The 22531-nt window shown below is 42.4% G+C and overlaps 1 protein-coding gene across 1 annotated transcript; it reads right to left on the bottom strand.

The window, feature by feature from the left end:
• Positions 1-420: 420 nt before the first annotated feature.
• LOC136167738 (caspase-14-like) lies at positions 421-22033 on the bottom strand. Its single transcript, XM_065935245.1, has 7 exons — positions 21518-22033; positions 20014-20066; positions 18611-18760; positions 11280-11505; positions 10671-10787; positions 3555-3664; positions 421-2382 (listed from the first exon to the last, which is right to left on the bottom strand). Exons 1-7 carry the CDS (start codon positions 21861-21863, stop codon positions 2281-2283), a joined length of 1104 nt encoding a protein of 367 aa, XP_065791317.1. The 5' UTR covers positions 21864-22033; the 3' UTR covers positions 421-2280.
• Between the last annotated feature and the right edge of the window lie 498 nt (positions 22034-22531).

Genomic DNA, 22531 nt, shown 5'->3' with positions numbered 1-22531 from the left:
TTGTAACCAGAATTCCTCCTTTCTCCTCTTCATCTGTTTGGTACCTAGTTGTCCTCCAGTTCTCTCCATGACCCTAACTTACCTGTAGTGGTCTGAGCAGGGTTCCAAAATAATTTTTCCCTCCTTTGTCTCAAAGCCTTCATTCCATCAGTTCAGTGGTAATGGAATGGTCTCTTCCGTCCATCAAAAGCATTCTGTCTTAAAACTTTTCTCTGTCATTTGGCATTTCATCTCTTGTATTATTCATGCATTGAAATCCCAGCATTACTACACACTAACTGTGATTCTGAACGACCTAACCTCTCCCAGGAAATAACAGCTGTTGATATTTCAGCTGATGCCGCCTCTCTGAAACAAGCCTCTGTGCCTAGAAGTCCTGCAAAACCCAAGTGAATAGAGAAGTCTCACCAGATGGTCATGTTTTATGAACCGGAGACATTTTAATGCTCTATACAAAACCAAAGCTACATATCAAGTGTCAACGCAAATGCTTAAAAATTAAATCACATATATTTATACTTAAGAAATCACATTACCTAAAATGGACACAATGATCTCTGAAATGGAGATAGGCCTAGAGATTCCGGATTGCTTCAGTTCATTTGGCTCTCAATCTTCAAGCATTCTCACTAACCACCTGCATCCTCACACAGACCCAACAGTCTTATGCAACTGCCAGCTGGAACCCTTAGGTTCGGCAACAGTCCCACCTGCAGGGTGTTCAGAAGCAAGTTCACTAAGCAGTTCAAGTTCACTGAAGTCCAGGGGGGTGGGTTCTCAGGGTCTGCTGAGCCAAACCTCCTTTCATACAGATGAGGAAACCGAGGTCCAGAAGCAGTCCAGAGTTACAACCAAAGTTGGAATACAAAAATTCATGCTCAGTCCACAGTTTGTTACTCTAGAAACATTAGTCTACATACAGTTTTCTTTACTGTGGGATGGGACCCAAGTTGCACCCTGAAGAACATACAGTAGAAAGGAATGGGCATTTCAAACCGAAAGGAGAGACTGAATTCTGATACGATAACATATCCAGGAGCGTTCATCCACATTCACTAATTCACAAGCCCGATTCTGTGAGACAGGATTATTAAGGGAGGGCGAATTACCAGGACAAATAGGTAGTACATGAGTAGTGTAGATTGAGCCTGACAGAGAAAGACGTGCAATATTCTTCTAGGGGACTTGGGGTGTATATCGTGCAGGCAGTGGGGAGTCAAAGGATTATGAACAATGCGATGGGTTTTATGAAAGGATTTCGGGGACACTCAGGTTAACTTCCAACTTGTTGAGTAAAAGCAGCCATGAGACATGCATGTGTGGGGGGATGAATGGCAGGTGGCTAGATATGCAGAGGCCAGGTCTGCGGAAGGGTAAAATAATTAAAACACAGGGATCAGTCACTCACTAAATGTTCACTGCATGGCCTCTCTGTGTCCTAAGGCACGGAGGAAGCTAGGATACAGCCATGAATGAGACACATAGCCTCTGCCTCTTGGAGCTCACGACTAAATGAGAGAGAGAAAACAGGCACTAGATAGTCATTTCAATGCTACAGAAGAGAAGCTGAGAGTCTCTGGGCACTTAGAGAAGCTGACCTAGCATGGGGGCTATGGAAAGCCTCCCTGTGTGAGTGATGCTTGAAACCAAATTCTAAAGGATGGCAAGGACTTACCTATGTGGGGTGGAAGAGAGGGTTCCAAGTGGAGAAGACAGCAGCTCAAAGATATAAGGAGCAAGGAGGAAGGTGGGAAACAGGTGCAAAGTAAACACATGAAGGCCTCAAAGGCCCAGAGTGATCCAGGTTAAGGCCTGAGAATGGCTTACGGATTCCGAGAGATCAGACTGGCTACAGACAACAGTCTGGGGAAATAAGGTACAACAGAGGACAAGACCACACCCAGCAATTCTTGACTAAACCAAGAAAACAAGCCTTAACACCAGCACCAAACTGTGGGTGGAGAGGGTGGGGCAATCAGCAAGAGGAACACAGGATAAAAACAGTACACAAATGGAGCTGGACGTCCATGTTTTGATAACAGTTCAACAAAGTGTTTTTTCAGAAAACAGTGATCTTAAAAAAAATTTAAAAAGACTTACAAGTATCAAGTAAGCAAACTTAAATCTTATAAAAATTATATATATATATACAAAATAAACTGAAGAAACACCAGTGACAAGAAAAATGCAAAATGGTAACTGTTAGTACAATGCTACAAATGCTCATAGCTCTTTACAAACTGTTGCAAAGCAGTCCTTGTTTTTTGAATCATCCTCCTGTCAAAAGTACACAAATTTTGTTAAAGTTGACTCCATTACCAGCGATATTTTTATTGGTTTGTTACATAGATTAAAGTCACGGTGCACCACTCTGTTATTCACCTGTAAGAGAAAAGAACAAACTGTCCAAAAGAACTGTAAAACCCTCAAAAGCCTCTTAGTAAACCCCACAGAAGGTGAAGGCAGAATTGTCTGACTGCACCAGGAAAAGCAAAGGTCACCCACATCCCACGGAAGGCAGCGCTGTGGATAGAAAGAGTGCTGAAGTGTGCACGGCGTGCTAAGTCGCTTCAGTCGTGTCCCACACTTTGCAACTCCACGGACTGTAGCCCACCAGGCTCCTCGGTCCATGGGACCCTCCAGACAAGAATACAGGAATGGGTTGCCAGGCCCTTCTCCAGGGGATCCTCCTGACCCAGGGATCGAACCTTCTTCTCCTGCGTCTCCTGCATTGGCAGGTGGATTCTTTACCACTGAGCCACCTGGGATGCTCCTAAGGAGTAATACTGCGTGATTGTGATTAAGGCATGAGCTCTAAAAGCACTCTGTCTGGACTAGAAAGCCCAGGATGCCACTTTCCTAACTCTGCATTTGTAACAGGGGGTGGGAATCAAAGTACCTGCCAGAGGGCTGTTGAAAAACTTAATGTATTAATATCTGTCAATTGCAAGGAACAGTAACTGGCACAGAGTGAGCGTTCAGAAGGTGTTAGTACTGCTGTTACTGTGCTCATTTACAACCTTTTCTAGTTAGCTCTCTTCAGAGATAAAACTCCCAGATTGAGAAGAAAATTACTCTTTAATCCGATTTGGTAAACCACCATCATCAGGCCCTCCTCCAAACTGCAGTGTGCATATAAATCTGCTACAATTCTTGGCCCCTCATTCATTCACTGAACATTTACTATTGGCTACAAGCTGGGCAGACAAATGTAAGTAGTGTTGGTCCCCAAAGAAGCCCTCTGGTTCTCCCCTCTTCCTGGGGGAGATAAATCAGGCTGGCAGGACCATAGTGCAGGCAGATCTTCCAGGCTCACTAAAGCCAACTCATTCGTGTTCTATTGAATGAAGTATCACTGTCAGTTTCCCACTGGCGCCTGGCTCAGCCATGACTTCTGCCACAGCCCTCTAAACTCACCAGCCCACTGTTTACAGGCAACTTCTGAACCTCTCTGATGGTTTCATGGCTGAAGTCAATCTTCTCATGAAAATGTTTTCATCAAGTGCGTTAGCTTCAGACTGAATGGAGGACGTGTTCACTTGGAATTTACTTACTATGGTAAAGAAGTCAGCGATGTGCCACTTATTTCCATACTGCTTAAAGACTTCAGTCATCTCCTTGATCATCACAGAGCCAGTGCGGGGATCCCGTAAAGCGACATGATCTATAAAGAAAAAAAAAAAAAAAAAAACACTTCATCCATTTTCCTCCTCTACTTTCAGCAAACTTGTCCTTTGCTCCATAGTTAAAACCTAGAAAATGGCTTTGAACTGATAATACAGAAAAACCGGCATTATGGAAAAGAATCTAAAAAAGAATATATGTGTGTGCTTAGTTGCTCAGTTGTGTCCGATCCTTTATGACCCCATGGACTGTAGCCCGCCAGGCTCCTCTGCCCTTGGGGATTCTCCAGGCAAGAATACTGGAGTGGGTTGCCATGCCCTCCTCCAGGGGTTCTTCCCAACCCAGAGATCGAACCCAGGTCTCCCTCATTGCAGGTGGATTCTTCCCCATATGAGCCACCAAGGAAGCCCAAAAAAGAATGTATAAGAACCACTTTACTGTACGTGTGAAGCTAATACAACACTGTAAATCAAATGTACTTCAATAAAAACTTTAGAAAAAGAAACACTGCATTAAGACACAGAATCCCTATGGACAGAGGAGTCTGATGGGCCAACGTCCATGGGGTCGCGAAGAGTTGGACACAGCTGAGCGACTAAGCACAAACATAAGACTTGTGTGACCAGCTGCACACAACCTCTCAAGAGGAAATCTTTAAATATGCATTTTTTAAATCTAGCTTCAAAGTTTTCAAATATACACAAAAGTAGAAAGCAAAGTTGAATGATCCCCCTCCAAATAATCATCCCTCAGATCCTAGAGTTATCACTTTTTGTCATATTTGCTTTATTTATCCCCTTTCTGGGCTTCCCAGGTGGCGCTGGTGGTAAAGAACGCCTGCCAATGCAAGAGACATAAGAGATGCAGGTTCAGTCCCTGGGTCAGGAAGATCGCCTGGAGGAGGGCATGGCAACCCACTTCATGTTCTTGCCTGGAGAATTCCACGGACAGAGGAACCTGGCGGGCTAATGTCCATGGTCAAAAAAGAGTTGGACACAACTGAGTGACTTAGCACGCACGTACACATCCCCTTTCTACTTTTTTATTGCTGACTTTTGCTCTAGCATTTTAAGCTAAATAACCCTAAATATATCTATATGAAATTTATTTGGGGGTATTCAAGGGTTTGACTACTGAAATTATGCTTATTATTAGATTGAAAAACACAAAATATATCTGTATAGTGTGGAAGGAATGTGAAAATTCCTTCACATAGTAAGGAACTCTCTCATAGTAAACCTGGGTTGAAACACAAAAAAACACAGGACATGTTTGCAACTTCGGGGTATGCAAAGGTTTATTACAACACAAAAGGCATAAGCCAGAAAAGAAAAGTTGATAAACTGGAGTAAAAACATAAAACTCTTGCTCTTTAGCAGCTGAGAATTCTACTATGGAACCACCACTGAATGCTTACAAAACTTGTGCTTTTTGAAAGACATCTTTAAGAAAACGAAAAGCCAGTCACACAGTGGGAGAAAATATTTGTGACTTGTACCAAAAAAAGGACTAGTAATCAGAGTATACATAATTTAATAAGAAAACAAACAACCTAGTGCAATACTGGGCAACAGGAGATGCATGAATGGCCAACCGGCACGTGAACAGATGGTCAAAAAAAGCCCATACAAATAGAAAGAAAAATGTTTTTATTTATTTATTTTTGGTCACGCTGCTGGGCTTGTGGGATCTGAGTCCCCCAACCAGGGATTGAACCTGTGCCCTCAGCTGTGAGAGCAGAGTCCTAACCACTGGACCACCAGGGTGTCCCTCATTCTTAAAGAACCACAGTTACTCCTGGGATGTGTGTCCCTGAAGGGCGCTGCATGGCTTCTCCACCTAGGACACCACAGTGGCGCTTGCTCCTTAGCTCAGCAACCCTTCAAAACTCGGTACCCCTAAAATATGATATCAAGAAAACACAGCACCGTCTAATTTTTGGAACCGTACCTTATCTGAGCTGGTGGTTCACATAGCGGTGTGACTTCACTGTGGCCCCCTGATTTAGACACTACAACACTAGGGTGTATACCCAGAAGTGAAACTGCTGGGCATAAATATACTTTTAATTTCCTTAGTATCACACGTTAATCTCCAAAGAGGCAATGTAACTTGCTTTCATCAATAGTATATGGAAGTACTCATTGCCCTACAACCCCAGACGTATTTGGTACTGCCTCATTCCACTGGGTAAAAATGGGTGACCCAAGGCAACTCCTTGGTGGTCCAGTGGTTAGGACTCTGAGCTTCCACTGCAGGGGGCATGAGTTCGATTCCTGATCAGGGAACTAAGATCCCACATGCCGCACACCAAAATAAAAAAATAAAAAGAAATGGGATCATGAAATTAAAAAAAAAAAAAAGGGTGACCCAGAAGATTCATCTTACTACATAATCCAAGTTTTCCACTTTGAGCACTTGGAAAGTGTGTTAGTCGCTCAGTTGTGTGTGACTCTTTGTGACCCCATGAACTGTAAATGGCCAGGCTCCTTTGTCCATGGAATTCTCCAGGCAAAAATACTGAAGTGGGTAACCATTCCCTTCTCCAGGGGATCTTCCCAACTCAGGGACTGAACCGGGGACTTTCGCATTGCAGGCAGATTCTTTACCATCTGAGCAACCAGGGAAGCCTCTGGGCACTTTAAATATTCCTCCAGTTATAAAACTTAGTTCTTGATTAAAGCAAAAAAGCTTAATGCTGTTCTGGGCTAACAGAAACCAATGGAAATCCCCAAGGCAAACCATTTCTGCAAATGAGGAAGTTGAAACTTCAACCAGGAGCAGAAAGTAAATTGGAACACCAGAGCTGTGCTGTGCCTACGGAGAAGTGTCAAGCCCGAAAGATGTGCCTGGAAAGGAGGGAGATAAAGATTCCCACAGAGGTCCACATGGGTGAGGACGCTCTCTAAAGGCAAGTACGCCAGATTTATGTCCCCAGGAGTAAGAGATTAAGATTCAGCAAATGAGCTAGGAGTTCAGACACAAAGAAACAAACCCCCAAGAGTGACAGGCAACAGAAACCACCATGAGAGAGATTCCCAAAGACTTCAGATACTGGAAGCATGAGAGACGAAATATAAAATAACTGCATGAGATGCTTAAAGAAATGAATGAATCACAAGGAGGAACAAGCAAAGGCATTGCTACGTGATCAGTCAGATTTGGGTGTAAAGTGATGTTACCACCTATAAATCTTCCCTAAACGAGTTTCTAAAGAACATACTTCACGAAGAAAGAATATGGTCTGAGATTCAGGACAGACTAGAGAACAGAGGCAGTGGTAAACACATGGGTAAATACAAACAAACATACACTGTATAAAAATACTATGAAATGTTCTAATTTGTAGAGTTTTAAAAAAGGAATAGGCATTACCTAGCATGATGCTTGTCACCCTAGTACATGCCAACCTATCTGATGAAAATGTGTTGGGTTAATGTCTTCATTTGGAAGAAAATTAGGATAAAAGGAATGTAAGAATACATAAGTAATTTCATATAAATAAAGATACAAAAATAAAAGAATTAGCATTCTAAGGTTGTTCTGTGTATCATCAGGAAGTAAGAATAAGCTTTTTATTAACTTTAGGTTAAGTACATGCATATAACATTTCAAGGGGAACCATGAGAAAAAGAGATGTGAAATTCATACCTTCCAAGTCAGTAGAGAGATAAAATGTAATAACAACAAATCAAACTCATAATCAATCAAAAACAAGAGCAATAAAGCTACCATAATACTGTATATACCAACTACACTTCAATTTTTTAAAAGAAAAGCAATAAAGGAGGGGGAATAAAGCAAATAAATAGCACCAGGTATAATGGTAAAAGTGTAAATGTATCAATAGTGACAATAAAGATAACTCGTCTTAACTCACCAGGAAAAAGTGATATCAGATTGGATTAAAAAACAAAATCTAGCTATATTCTCTTTAAAAGACCACCTAAAACCTAAGGACCTAAACAGGTTAATAGAAAAGGTCTGAAGGAGATATACCAGGCAAATATGGACCAGAATAATATATTCTGGAGTATCTATATTAATATCAGAGAAAAACTATTACCATAGAAAAGTACTATTGGGGATAGAAGGTTCACTAAACAATGATTATACATTTATGTCACCACAAAGTATAACAATTCTAAAATCTTATCCCTCTACTAAAGTTGCCTCAAAACCAATAAAGAAAACAAAAGTAGATAACAGAACTACAGAAGAAATTGACATATCCACCATGATAACATGACATGCTAACACATTATCTCAATTATTGCTAGGTCATTGCTTTCTACTAGGTGTCCTTATCTTAGAAGACACGCTTTCTCAAATATCTGCATAGCTCCGGCTCTCATGGCCTTCAATTCTACGCAATAATCAACTTCTCAGTGGGAACATCTCTACACATCACTTTTTAAAAAACTACAACCTCCACTCCTGCCCCTCAATACTCCCTCTCCCTGTTCCTGCATTATTTTTCTTCATAGCACTTATCACCATCTAACATATTTTATTTCTGGTATTTATTTCGCTGAAGGGTGTGTGGAGCATATTGGAGTGGGTTGCCATTTCCTTCTCCAGGGGATCTTCCCAACCCAGGAATTGAACCTGGGTCTCCTGTGTTGCAGGCAGATTCTTTACGGAGAGCTACAAGGGAAGCCCTATGGGTACATAATAGCTCAGTAAGTTTCCATCCAATGAACACACTCCCAGCATGGGCACCCTCATCAAGAAACACGACGATACCAGCACTTCACAAGTACGCTTTTGCTGCTGTGGTCATCACCACTCCACACACTGTACACCCTGACGGTAAGTAGCACCCTGACTTCCACCTCCCACCATTGATTAATATCACCATAGAACTGGAATCATAAAGCAACCCAGTACCCACTTTCTGTATGTGTTTATTTTCTGTCTCCCTCCCCAGAACATAAGCTCCCTGGAGGCAGAGATTTTTCATTCTTTTGTTCCCTACTGAATCTCTAGTCTTCAACATAAATAGCCAGCACACAGTCACAAAATTCATTCATTCAACAACATTGGAGGTCAAGTTACATTGTCTTGACCCTTAACTGTTCCATAAAAATTCTGTGATTAGTTTCTCAAATTCCATGACAAAACACTTTAGAATTCAATTTACAAACTAATTCGGGGGGGGAAAAACAGTCATTTCCATTGTACTACAATTTTCAACCATGAGCAAGTTATTTCCCACCGCTGATTCAGGTCTTCCTTTATGTCTTTCTAGAATGTTCTCTCATTTTCCCTAATGAAGCCTTGCTCCTCTTTTGTTAGTCATTCCTAGACATCATTCACTGAAGCAAGACAAAGTAATATGGTATCTTTTTTCTTTTCTCTTTTATGTCCTAAGTGATTATTGTTACTGTATTCAAAACTATCGTTTTCTAGAATACTGATCCTTATATTTCTGTTCTTAATACATTAGCTAAGACTACTCATGCCATGTTAAAGAGTAGGAGTGAGAACGGGTTACACCTATTTGGTGTAACCTATCTGGGTTACACCTAAGCAGGTTACACCTGCTTGCCTTACACCTAACTTTAAAATTTTCAGCTTCATAAAAGTATAATTGACCACTGACTATCATCCATACATATTTTAAGCAAATGGTTTAGTAAGTTTTGACATATGTATACTTAAAGCCAACATAATGAATCCAATCCTCCTCCTCCAATGTTCTCATGGCCCTAGCAGTCCTTCCTTACCTCTTCATCCCCATCTGCAAGTAGTGTTGATTTGCGGTCTGATAGATTAGTTTGCACTTTGAGGAATTTTATATGCATAGGACCACACAGTTATCTGCTTTATTCTGTCCGGCTTCTTTCAGTCATCAGGAATACTTTGACCTCATCTATGCTCTAGCATGTGTCAGGAACTCATTGCTTTTATTGCTGAGTAGTACTTCATGTATGATATACCACGATTTGTTTATTCTTTCACCTGTTGGTCATTTGGATTGGTTCCAGTCTGACTATTTCAAATAAATCTGCTATGAACATTCATGTGTAAGTGTCTATTAGGATATATGCTTTCATCTCTCTTGGGTGAATAAAGTTATATCTAACTTTAGTGGGGACATTTTCATTTTACATTTCTCTCCTTATCTTCCTTTGCTTCCATTTCTTCACTAACATTTTATCTTGAATTGTATATACATACATATCTGTATATGTTATATGTTTTATACACACATAAACACACACACACACACACATACATACATAAGCTATTTTAATCCTTTTTCAAGAAAGTCAGTATAAAAACAGCTAAATAAATGCCCTTGACACTTACTTCTATCTTCTCTACATTTTCCTATTTCCCTTCCATGACTGAATCAAGTCCACTCCTTCAGCACACAACACTCTTTTGGATTTTTATTAGTATTAATAATAAAGACAATAATGTAATCAACATAATATATTAGTAGTAAAATTCATCAATTTTTAAACTTATTATGCCAGTTATTACAATAAGCACAACACCTGCATTCATAATTTAATTTATAAACATCCCAATGAAATAAGAAAATTTTATCTTTCTTATTTTGTATAAAGAAACTGACATATGTAGAGGCTAGAAAATATAAAGGTCTCAAAGACAGCAGAGTTGGCTTTGGGTCAAGATCTTTCTCACATGAAAGCCAATGATCTTATTTCATATGTGATACTCTGCTAAGAGGATGGTGTCTTCCTGGAAGACAGATGCAAACCTGTCATCTCTGAAAGTGAAACAGTTTCTGAAGGGAGATGGATGGAATAAAGAAAGTTTCCCCCATGCACATCAATCTATAAGGCACAGATAATTTTTTTAAGAAAGGTTTCTGGGAATGCCATGGTGGTCCAGTGGTTGAGACTGCGCTTCCACTGCCAAGGGCCCAGGTTCAACCCAGGGTCAAGGAACTATGATCTCACAAGCCTCGCAGAGAGGCAAAAAAAAAAAAAAAAAAAAAGAATTTTCAAAAATCAGTAGGAATAACCTAAATCCTCTGGATGAATATGTATCTTCAAGCCTCACTATCTTACCTGCTTGGGTGGGATATATGATGAAATAATCACTGAACGTAGGCAGCCTCTTCTTCTCTGATCCATCATCCAAGTCCATGGGTTCATCATCTGTTTCAACACCACTGTCTCTTCTCTCTGTTTTTTGAGGAATGAAAATAAAAACTACAATAATATACTGTTGACATGAATAACCTTTAATAAAAGTCACAAGAAGCTTGTATCTTCACAAGAGAAATAATTAAAACCGAAGTTACATAAATCAGAAATTAGTCCCGCAAGCCAATTAGAATCACATGAATGACGGGACATCCCCCAGGAAATTGTCCACTTCTCCCCCAGAATTTGAGGCTCTCAGATCCACCTTATGATTTTAATGACTTAGACGTTCCTCAGATTAAATTAACCATCCTAACCCAGGTAAGCTGTCATTCCATCCCTTTCTCCCAGCTCAAAGTCCCTAGTATGCTATATAATGTAAGATACATCAGCTATGGGTCTGATGTATCTTCAGTTATATAATTTAATATAATTATTAAAAAATAATTTTTTAAAACTCACTCTTCTTTCCTCAATCATCAACATGAGAATTTCCTGGAAAGAGAATGACACAAAGACATCTCCACTTACCTCCTCTGCAGGCCTGGATTATAAAAATTTTTGGTTTCTCTTGAAGTGCTGGACAATTTTTATTGTTGAACATTTCAAAAATGTCGTCCAGGCTGACTTTTTCACCGTCTTTCATTTTGATAAAACCTTCTTCTCCATGGGACATAAGAGTAACAAGGCAACAGGCAATGTCATCTTTAATTTCATTTAGTCCATCACGAAATGATGTTATCTTTCCAAGTAAGTCCTGTGAAATAGGATAACATTTTAAAAAAACTGGAAGGAGAAAAAACCAGAAATCCCAGAGATGGCTTCTTTACAAGGTGAATCAATGAGATGACAAATATGAAAATACCTACATCTCTATAGTGTCAATATGACTTATCACTTCACTTTTGGTTGCTTTCAGACTTCGTATGATTTATTCTATTATCAATGGTGGTTCTTGTTTGACAAAATTATGGCACTTCTGATTCTCTACCACAAAATAAAACAAAACTATAGTTCCCCAAAGAATTAATGTATTTAAATGCTACATTATTAACTTATTTTTTTAATTAATTAATTTATTTTAATTGGAGGCTAATTACTTTACAATATTGTAGTGGTTTTTGCCACACATTAACATGAATCAGTCATGGGTTTACATGTGTTTAACTTATTTTAATATAAAAATTATTTTATAAAATTAATACCCTCAGTTAGCTAGAAACGGCAAGGAATGAAGGAGTCTTTCCAATCATATCCACTTGCCAGAATCTATCAAGAGGCATCAGCAGAATCAATTCCCCTAAAAAGATAAGCAAGACAAGAATGGCTGCTCTCACTATGTTGGAACAAAGATCCTGGCCATTTCAATACAGTACAGCAAAAATTAAATGAAGTATAAATATTGGAAAAAAGACTCATTGCTTATAGATAATATGACTTTCTAGAAATATACTCAATTCAGTTCAGTTCAGTTCAGTCGCTCAGATGTTTCCGACTCTCTGCGACCCCATGAATCGCAGCACGCCAGGCCTCCCTGTCCATCACCAACTCCCGGAGTTTACTCAAACTCATGTCCATCAAGCCGGTGATGCCATCCACCCATCTCATCCTCTGTCGTCCCCTTCTCCTCCTGCCCCCAATCCCTTCCAACATCAGGGTCTTTTCCAGACGAGATCGGGCGTGTTCAGGGTGGTATGGCCGTAGACTGGGTCTTTTCCAATGAGTCAACTCTTCGCATGATGTGGCCAAAGTATTGGAGTTTCAACTTTAGCATCAGTCCTTCCAATGAACACCCAGGACTGATCTCCCTTAGGATGGACTGGTTGGATCTCCTTGCAGTCCAAGGGACTCTCAAGAGTCTTCTCTAACACCATAGTTCAAAAGCATCAATTCTTTGGTGTTTAGCTTTCTTCACAGTCCAACTCTCACATTCACACATGACCACTGGAAAAACCACAGCCTTGACTAGACGGACCTTTGTTGGCAAAGTAATGTGTCTGCTTTTTAATATGCTATCTAGTAGTAGATACAATGGTCATCTGAGTTAAATTCACCCATTCCAGTCCATTTTAGTTCGCTGATTCCTAGAATGTCGACGTTCACTCTTGCCATCTCCTGTTTGACCACTTCTAATTTGCCTTGATTCATGGACCTAACATTCCAGGTTCCTATGCAATATTGCTCTTTACAGCATCAGACCTTGCTTCTATCACCAGTCACATCCACAACTAGGTATTGTTTTTGCTTTGGTCCCATTCCTTCATTCTTTTTGGAATTATTTCTCCCCTGATCTATCCTTCGGCAAGGTCAGGGGCAGTGACTGAGCGCACCAGGCTACGACGACACAGGAGCGGCCGAGAGGAGCTACCCCACATTCAAGGTCAGGAGGGGTGGCCGTGAGGAGACACCCCTCATCCAAGGTAAGAGAAACCCAAGTAAGACGGTAGGTGTTATGAGAGGCCATCAGAGGGCAGACACACCGAAACCACAATCACAGAAAACTAGGCAATCTGATCACCGGACCACAGTCGTGTCTAACTCAGTGAAACTAAGCCATGCTGCGTGGGGCCACCCAAGACGGACGGGTCATGGTGGAGAGGTCTGACAGAATGTGGTCCACTGGAGAAGGGAATGGCAAACCACTTCAGTATTCTTGCCTTGAGAACCCCATGAACAGTATGAACAGTATACTCAACTAAAACCTATTAAAAGTAGAGATCTGCAAGTTGACCAGATACAAACTTAATTTACAAAGATCTAGAGTTCCCTAATCTAGACAGCATATTGAAAAGCAGAGACATTACTTTGTCAACAAAGGTCCATTTAGTCAAGGCTATGGTTTTTCCAGTAGTCATATATGGATTGAGACTTGGACTATAAAGAAAGCTAAGCGCTGAAGAATTGATGCTTTTGAACTGTGGTGTTGGAGAAGACTCTTGAGAGTCCCTTGCACTGCAAGGAGATCCAACCAGTCCATCCTAAAGGAGATCAGTCCTGGGTGTTCACTGGAAGGACTGAGGTTGAAGCTGAAACTCCAATACTTTGGCCACCTGATGTGAAGAGCTGAGTCACTGGAAAAGACCCTGATGCTGGGAACGATTGAAGGCAGGAGGAGAAGGGGATGACAGAGGATGAGATGGTTGGATGGCATCCAACTCGATGGTAATGGGTTTGGGTGGACTCCGAGAGTTGGTGATGGATAGGGAGACCTGGCATGCTGCAGTTCATGGGGTCACAAAGAGTCGGACATGACTGGGCAACTGAACTGAACTGAACTGAGAGTTCCCTAATTACCCAGGAATAAAACATTTAAACTGGATAATGGAAAAGGGATCCTTTGAAGGTCATAACAAAAGTAGAACATTACCTAGGGATAAACCTAACAAGAGATGAACATTATCTAAGTGAAGAAAATTATTTAAAGAATCTTCAGTGAAGAGGCAACATAAACTATGACAGCCTGAAGTTTCTGATTGCGATGACTCAATACTATTAATTCGTCAGTTAACTCCAAATAAATTTCTAGTCAATGTCATATCAGTTAAAACCTCAAAGGATTTCTGTGAAACTTAACTAGATGGTTCTCAAGGTCACAGAAAACAGATCCTCAGAAATAGCAAGGTACTCAAGAATAGCAAAGAACATTCAAAAGTAAAAAACAAAGGCAAACAAATAAAAACAAACATAAAAAAACAATGAATAGATCATCTCAGATGTCCAAATGCACTATAAAATCATGGTGAACAAAACACTGATATAGCAGCATAAGTATAAACAAATATATGAATAGATATTTTAGAATGCAGAAATCAATCCAAATACACATACAGGGATTTAATTTATGACAAGAATGGAATTTCACATATGTGGGGAAAGGATGTACCACCACCAAGTGAGAACTGGCTTGGAAATAAAGGTAGACCTCCCAACCTCACTGTTTCAGTGAGCAGAAGGCTAACCTTAACTATAAAGATGTTATAGAAAAATAATTGTAAAAATTTTTAGCTGGGGGGCTTCCCTCTCGGCTCAGTGGTAAAGAATCCGCATGCCAATGCAAGAGAGAAGGGTCTGACACCTGATCCGGGAACCCACAGGCCAAGGAGCAACTACGCCCATCTGCCACGGCTCCTGAGCCTGTGATCCAGAGCCCGGGAGCCCCGACCACTGAAACCCGCATGCCCTACAGCCTGTGCTCTGCGACAGGAGAAGTCACAGCAATGAGAAGTCCAAGCCCTGCAACTAAAAGTAGCCCCGCTCACCAAGTAGAGAAAGCCCGCACGGCAACGAAGACCCAGTGCAGCCAAAAATAAATACTAAATTTTAAACTGGGGTTTAATCAAGACAGAAAAACCAAGAAGCTGACAAAAAGAAAGACTGACGAGTTTACAATGAAAACTTCCATATGACTTGAGACAACAAAAAGTCAAAATGCAAGTAACAAGGCAGGAGAAAAATATCTGCAGTCTATTTTGTATAAAATTCAGGAAAAAGAACTATAGAATAAGAAAAGAAAATCCAGTAAGAAAAAAAGGGCAAAGGATGTAAACAGGTAATTCATAGAAGGGAAAATAATGACCAAAAGATGTTCAACCATGCTAATAGTCAAGAAAATGAAAAAGTAAAATAATTTTACCAGTAAGATTGCTAAATATTTACAAATAAATGTTGACAGGATGTAGAGAAAGAAGTCACTTCTGGACCTTTAGGAGCATAAACCAGAAAAACATTGGCAATTATCTGTCACCTGAATGGAAAAGATGGGTTTAAAAAAATCACATAACACAGAAGAAATTCTGGTACAATCCGTGGAAAACATGAAGGAGTCTGCTTTTAACTTTGAAACAAAATCTAAATTTATCGAGTACTTACTATGGGCCAGCTATTATCCTGAGAACTTTTACATAAAGCAGCTCATTTCATCCTCACCCCAGCCCTACATAATGAATTACTATAACCTCCCCATTTTAAAGATAAGAAAGCCGTCCATTAATTTACGGCAGAATTTCTAGAATTATCGCACTACTGACACTTTGTGTCAGGGAGCTTTGCCTTGGGAGCTGTGTTATGCATTGTCGTATGTTCACTTGGACCCTTGGTTCTACCTTGGCACCCACACTAATGCCAACAGCACCCTCCAGTGATGAAAAACAAAAATGTCTCTGTGCCCTGGCATGAGTGCACGCTGAGTCACGTCCGACTCTTTGTGATCCCCTGGACTGCGGTCCGCCAGGCTCCTCCGTCCATGGGATTCTCCAGGCAAGAATACTGGAGTGGGCTGCCATTTCCTTCTCCAGGGGATCTTTCCAACCCAGGGATTGAACCTGCATCTCTTGTGTCTCCTGCATCGGCAGGCGGGTTCTTTACTGCTGTGCTACCTGGGAAGGCCAAAAATGTCTCCAGACAGTGTCAGAAGTAGCCCTCAGGGGGACAAAGTCACCCCCAGTTGAGGATTAGACTAACAACTGGTAAGAGATAGGACTCCACCTCTGTTGGCATGTGCGGTTCTTCTAGCCCTCCTGCTATGCTGATCCTTCATGTTCACTAGCAATGACTCCTGGGGTCTATGAAGGACTCTCCTCTGTTATTAATCCAAAAGATAGGCAGGGCTAGACCTGGACTCAGCTGGGGTCAGAGAGGTCACAATGAAGCTCCCACCCTCCACCACCGCTCTTCCCCCTCAACTTCTCCATCATCTAGTTAAATCACAATGCAGTTTTGCCCAGGGCTCTCAGTAATCCCTCTCCATAGCCCCTCAATGCAGACTTCCAAAGAATACCAAGGAGAGATAAGAAAGCCTTCCTCAGTGATCAGTACAAAGAAATAGAGGAAAACAACAGAATGGGAAAAACTAGAGATCTCTTCAAGAAAATTAGAGACACCAAGGGAACATTTCATGCAAAGATGGGCTCAATAAAGGACAGAAATGGTATAGACCTAACAGAAGCAGAAGATATTGAGAGGAGGTGGCAAGAATACACAGAAGAACCAAACAAAACAAGTCTTCATGACCCAGATAAGCACGATGGTGTGATCACTCAACTAGAGCCAGACCTCCTGGAATGTGAAGTCAAGTGGGCCTTAGAAAGCATCACTACGAACAAAGCTAGTGGAGGTGATGGAATTCCAGTTGAGCTATTCCAAATCCTAAATATGATGCTGTGAAAGTGCTGCACTCAATATGCCAGAAAATTTGGAAAATACAGGACTGGAAAAGGTCAGTTTTCATTCTAACCCAAAGAAAGGCAATGTCAAAGAATGTTCAAAATACTGCACAATTGCACTCATCTCACATGTTAGCAAAGTAAGCTCAAAATTCTCCAAGCCAGGCTTCAACAGTACATGAACTGAGAACTTCCAGATGTTCAAGCTCGATTTAGAAAAGGCAAAGGAACCAGAGATCAAATTGCCAACATCCTGATCATCAAAAGAGCAAGAGAGTTCCAGAAAAACATCTACTTCTGCTTTATTGACTATGCCAAAGCCTTTGACTGTGTGGATCACAACAAACTGTGGAAAATTCTTAAAGAGATGGGAATACCATTAGATCACCTTACCTGCCTCCTGAGAAATCTGTATGCAGGTGAAGAAACAACAGTTTGAACCACACATGGAACAACAGACTGGTTCCAAATTGGGAAAGGAGTACATCAAGGCTGTATATTGTCACCCTGCTTATTTAACTTATATGCAGAGTACATCATGTGAAATGCCAGGCTGGATGAAGCACAAGCTGGAATCAAGACTGCTGGGAGAAATATCAATAATCTCAGATATGCAGATGACACCACCTTATGGCAGAAAGTGAAGAAGAACTAAAGAGCCTCTTGATGAAAGTGAAAGAGAGTGAAAAAGCTAGCTTAAAACTCAACATTCAAAAAACAGAGATCATGGTATCCAGTCCCATCACTTTATGGCAAACAGATAGGGAAACAATGGAAACAGTGACAGACTTTATTTTCTTGGACTCCAAAATCACTGTGGATGGTGACTGCAACCATGAAATTAAAAGACACTTGTTCCTTGGAAAGAAAGTTATGACCAACCTAGACAGTATATTAAAAAGCAGAGACATTTACTTTGCCAACAAAAGTCCATCTAGTCAAAGCTACTTTTTTTCCAGTAGTCATGTATGGATGTGAGAGTTGGATCATAAAGAAAGCTGAGCATGGAAGAATTGATGCTTTTGAACTGTGGTGTTGGAGAAGACTCTTGTGAGTCCCTTGGGCTGCAAGGAGATCAAACCAGTCAATCCTAAAGGAAATCAATCTTGAATATTCATTGTAAGGACTGATGCTGAGGCTGAAACTCCAATACTTTGGCCACCTTTTGCAAAGAGCCAACTCATTGGAAAAGGCCCTGATGCTGGAGAAGATTGAAGCCGAGAGGACAAGAAAACAACAGAGAATAAGATGGTTCAATGGTATCACCGACTCAATGGACATGAGTTTGAGCAGGCTCCGGGAGTTGGTGATGGACAAGGAAGCCTGGCGTGCTGCAGTCCATTGGGTCACAAAAAGTCGGACACGACTGAGCAACTGAACTGAACTGAACATGACAAAAGCTCCTGTATCCATCAGGGAAGCTCGGTTAATCAGGACATTCAGGTCCATCGCTCAGCAGGCCCTGGTTCTAACCAGGTAATAAAACTCAATTTTTTTTAAAGAAGAAAGGAAAATTATAATATCCAAGCTACAATTTTTCCTTTTTTTTTTTTTTTTCCCATGTCACAGGACATCTGGGATCTTAGTTCTCTGACCAGGGATCGAACCCAAGCCCCCTGTAGTGGAAGCACAGAGTCTTAATCACTGACCACCAGGAAAGGCCCAAGCTACAAATTTTCACTTTTGTTTTTAACTTGGTACCATTTTGTCAGGATCGATGCACAACGTCTGTTCAAACTTGCACTCGTTAAGCCAATCCTTCATCAGTTGGACATCCTGGTGAGCTCCTGGCCTGTTCTTCTTCACACACATGAGGAAGGCCTCCCGCCTGCCACGTAGGTCATAATGGTCCTGTTTGCAAGGAAAGCCAAGAATCAATGTTAAAACCAAACTGAATCCAAATGTGCCTTATATGTGAAACGAGTTTAACACTGGTTTCCTCTTGTCATGACTTCCTTTATAATTCTGTCAAATACCTTTGTCAAACTTGCACCAACAGGTCAATCTCATCTCTAAATTCCTATACATAGCCATAACTACCCGTTTAAGGAAAGTGGCAAATGGTAAATGACATAACTACACGGTGTAAGGAAAATGCAGTTATGGAAACCAGAAGGTGGGACATTCTACAGGACAAATAACCAGGTTTCGGCAACAAACAACAGAAGAGGTTAGAGGGAAAGGTATCATAAACTAAGAGTGTTAAAAGACCTTCAAATGTATTTGCGTTTGAATCAGAGTCGAACTCAAACAATCCAACTGTACAAGACATTGGAACCAGCCAAGGACATCTGTAGGCTAACCGCATCCCTACCGAGACTAAGGAATTTGTTTCTAGGCTTGCTAAATACATACTCAAGTATTGTATGTATGAAAGTGATAAGATATCTGGGTGTGGGAGAGGGTTGCTTTAAAATAACAGGGTCGAGGGAGCAGATGAAACAAGATTGGCTACATTGCTAATTGTTGAAGTAGGGCTCTAGGAAGGCGGCACTGGAGTTTGTGGATTCCTTTTTCTCTTCTACTTTAGCTTATGTTTTAAATGTTCATAATAAAACAAACAGAAAAGAGTCAGAGGCCAGCAATTTATGTAGTTGTGCAAGGCCATACAACCTGCGGTGCCCTGATTTGTAAAATGGAGATACTAACCATACTTACCTAATTTGGTTAATGCATGCAAAGTGGTTTTAACTGGCTAATATTTTGCTTTTTCTATTTATAACAGAAAGCAGAAAGATCTGACCACTTGAGACAACCACACAGATGTTCATTTTCAGCCCAGCAGAAGCAGCACAAAAACCATTCAAATGGTGTCTAAATACTATCTGAGCTGACTAAAGTGTGAGCATGCAGTAAGTTGCTCAGTCGTGTCCAACTCTCTGCAACCCCATGAACTGTAGCCTGTCAGACTCCGCTGTCCATGGGGATTCTCCAGGCAAGAATACTGGAGTGGGTTGCCATTTCGTACTCCAGGGGAATCTTCCCCACTCAAGGATCTAACCCACGTCTCTTGCACCTTCTGCATTGCAGACGGATTCTTTATCACTGAGCCAGCAGGGAAGCCGACTAACGTGTAGTGTTAGAATAAAAGTCCAGATACTTACCAATTCACCATCCACACAGTCATGGCTTCTCTTTGGAATCTTTCGTGGAATCACTGAATGAATTTTCATGAAAAGACAAAACAGAAAAGAGCATTTTTTTCCCCGTTTTTCTCTTTTTAATTATGATCTGTAGTCGTTCCTGTTAACAGAAAGCAACTCCCAAGAAAAACAGTTGCCTCTTTCGTTTTGGGGCCCAGCACGCTTCAATCTCATTTCAGAACAGGTTTCCAGGATCATGAAAACCCTCTCCCAAACTCATGAGAATGGAAACTTAACAGAACTCCTTTAGGCCTCAGTCAGGTTCAGGGGCCAGGGAGAGGCAGGCCGGAGATGAAAAGGATAAAGACCAATGAACATTACTGAACATCAACCTCCAGAAAAGGAGACCAAGACTTTGATAAAGAGACAAATGAAGTTACAGACCCTATTTGGTGTTTTAATTAAAGAAACTTAGCATTCAAGTATTTGGGGGGCATCTATAGTGTGTAGTCATGATACTGTGTAGTTTGCTTGGTTCTGAAAAACCAAAAAATAACCCACTTTACCAACTGCAAGAGATTCACAGCCTAAAGCATGACAACTCAGCAGGGAGAGACAGTGTAAGTGCTGTGAGATGCAGTCAGGGAGAACCGAAGGCTTCTCGGGGCCAGGATTCTACCTCCAGGCCATGTTTTGTGGTGGTTTACCGCGGTCACCCATTACAAATTCAAATGTCAGCAAAGCAACATACTTCAAAACTCAATCAGCTCATAGGCATGGGAGAACAGACACCAGCTATAGTATATTTTGGTGTCTACCTCAACACAGCCAAAATAAGTGCTGCTTTCTCTTTCTCCTCTTTCTCACTCTCTCCTTCTGTCTCTCTACACACGTGTACACAAACTGCCTCGTATATTATACACACATACCTTTATTAAATTTACCAGGGGAAACCCTAACCTCCCCCAGCTTGTTACGTTTCTTGCTCCTAAACCACAACTTCCCAGATTTGTAGCAAATGTTCTAACGGTGGATTCCAACACTGAGTTTTTCATTGCACCATCTAAAAACCTTCTCCATCATAACCACTCGGAGGTAACTGCTAAAAATGCACCTTAGTCTTGCTGAGTCAATCTGGATTTCTCAGCCCGTCCCAAAATGGTAAACCCTGATGGCTGTTTTGGACTGGTCACTTGGATTCCGTGCCTGGGAACGATCTCTCTTCTTCCCGCTGACTCCCGGGCTCCCACCCTCCGCCGCGGGTTCTCTCCCTCCCTCGAGGCCCTCGTCCTTCTTGCTCCTCCTCCCCCAACGCCCCTCACTGATACTCGGTCCCCCGCCGCTCACCTGGGCTCCCGGGCCAAACCCGGCCCTCACCTGGGGCCCTCCCCCCACCAGTCTCCCCCTCCCTAGGTCAGTACCCACCCCACCCCCGCCCCTGCCCCAATCCGGGAATCCCCGGGCGGCGGGGGCCAAGCCCCGCGGCCCCGCGCACCCCCTCCTCCGGGAATCCCCGCGCGCTCACCAGGGCAATCGGTGGGGGCGCTCTGCCAGCGCGGCAGCAGGTCTGCGCGGGGCAGCAGCTCCAGCACCTGGACAAGGACGCGCTTGGCGGCGGCCGGCGGGTAGAGCTTGGCAAGAAGCCCGGCCAGCCCCGACGAGCTGTGGCCCTCCAGCTCCAGCTTCACCTGGCTCGCGCGCGGCTCCACTTTCTTAAGGTGGTCGCGGAAGCTGCGCAGCTCCTGCGAGGATAGCAAGTCCAGGGTCTCCTGCAAGCGGCTCTGCAGCTCCTCTGTGGCCGGCGAGATCTTCGCAGGCGCCGGCTGACCGTCTGACCTCGAGCGCCGGCCGCTTCCCAGGCTCCCCTCCATTGTCCCCCAGCGATGCTGAAGCGCCCGGGCAGAAGAGACCTATCTGAGCCCTGCGCGCCACACACGCCTCCCGCTTCTCCTCTTTGTTTTGAAAAGTGGAGGCATTTCCGCTCGCCCAGCTAAGCCCAGCGAGCGGGACCAGGGCGGCCTGGAAGCTCCCGCCTTCCCCGCTTTGGCCCGGGCCCCGCCCCCGACCCGGAGCCCCGCCCCTCACCCTAGAGGCCCCGCTCCGCCCACAAGAGCTCGTCTGCGGTTTAACCCCTGGAGCCTGGGTTGGGAAAGCCGAGTGGTGCCCGCCCTGCAAGGCTCCTGCAAGGCCTTGGCAGCACGTTAGAATCGCCAGGCCCACTACTCATGCCCAGGCCACAACCTAGCCTGATTACACTAGACCCTCTGGGTGACCGGCCCAGGTACTAGTGGTTTTTAAAAAGCTTCCCAGGTGATCCCAACCTGCAGCCAAATTTGAGAACCACCGATCTTAAAGCGTCTATCAGCTACCTAAGCCAGTCCCCAAGGAGCAGGGGAAAACTTGGAAACTGAAAAGACACCTAGAGATTATGGGATCGAGCCAGCTTTTTTAGAGGACTTGGTGACAAAAGCTAATAATTTGAAGGCAATAAGATGTCGGAAATGCACTGTTCAGCCTGAGGGGTGTGAAAGGAGCACTG

The sequence above is a fragment of the Muntiacus reevesi genome, chromosome 4 (assembly GCF_963930625.1).
Source record: "Muntiacus reevesi chromosome 4, mMunRee1.1, whole genome shotgun sequence".
In the NCBI taxonomy this organism is placed as follows: Eukaryota; Metazoa; Chordata; class Mammalia; order Artiodactyla; family Cervidae; genus Muntiacus; species Muntiacus reevesi.
The sequence above is the reverse complement of the archived record's forward strand: the minus strand, read 5'-3'. Positions and strand labels throughout refer to the sequence as shown.

Coding starts and splice junctions, on each gene's coding strand:
- LOC136167738 (XM_065935245.1), bottom strand. CDS start 21,863: ATGGAGGGGAGCCTGGGAAGCGGCCGGCGCTCGAGGTCAGACGGTCAG. Junction 20,067..21,517: donor CGCCCCCACCGATTGCCCTG/GTGAGCGCGCGG, acceptor AAATTCATTCAG/TGATTCCACGAAAGATTCCA. Junction 10,788..11,279: donor AATCCAGGCCTGCAGAGGAG/GTAAGTGGAGAT, acceptor CTCAAAAAACAG/AGAGAAGAGACAGTGGTGTT.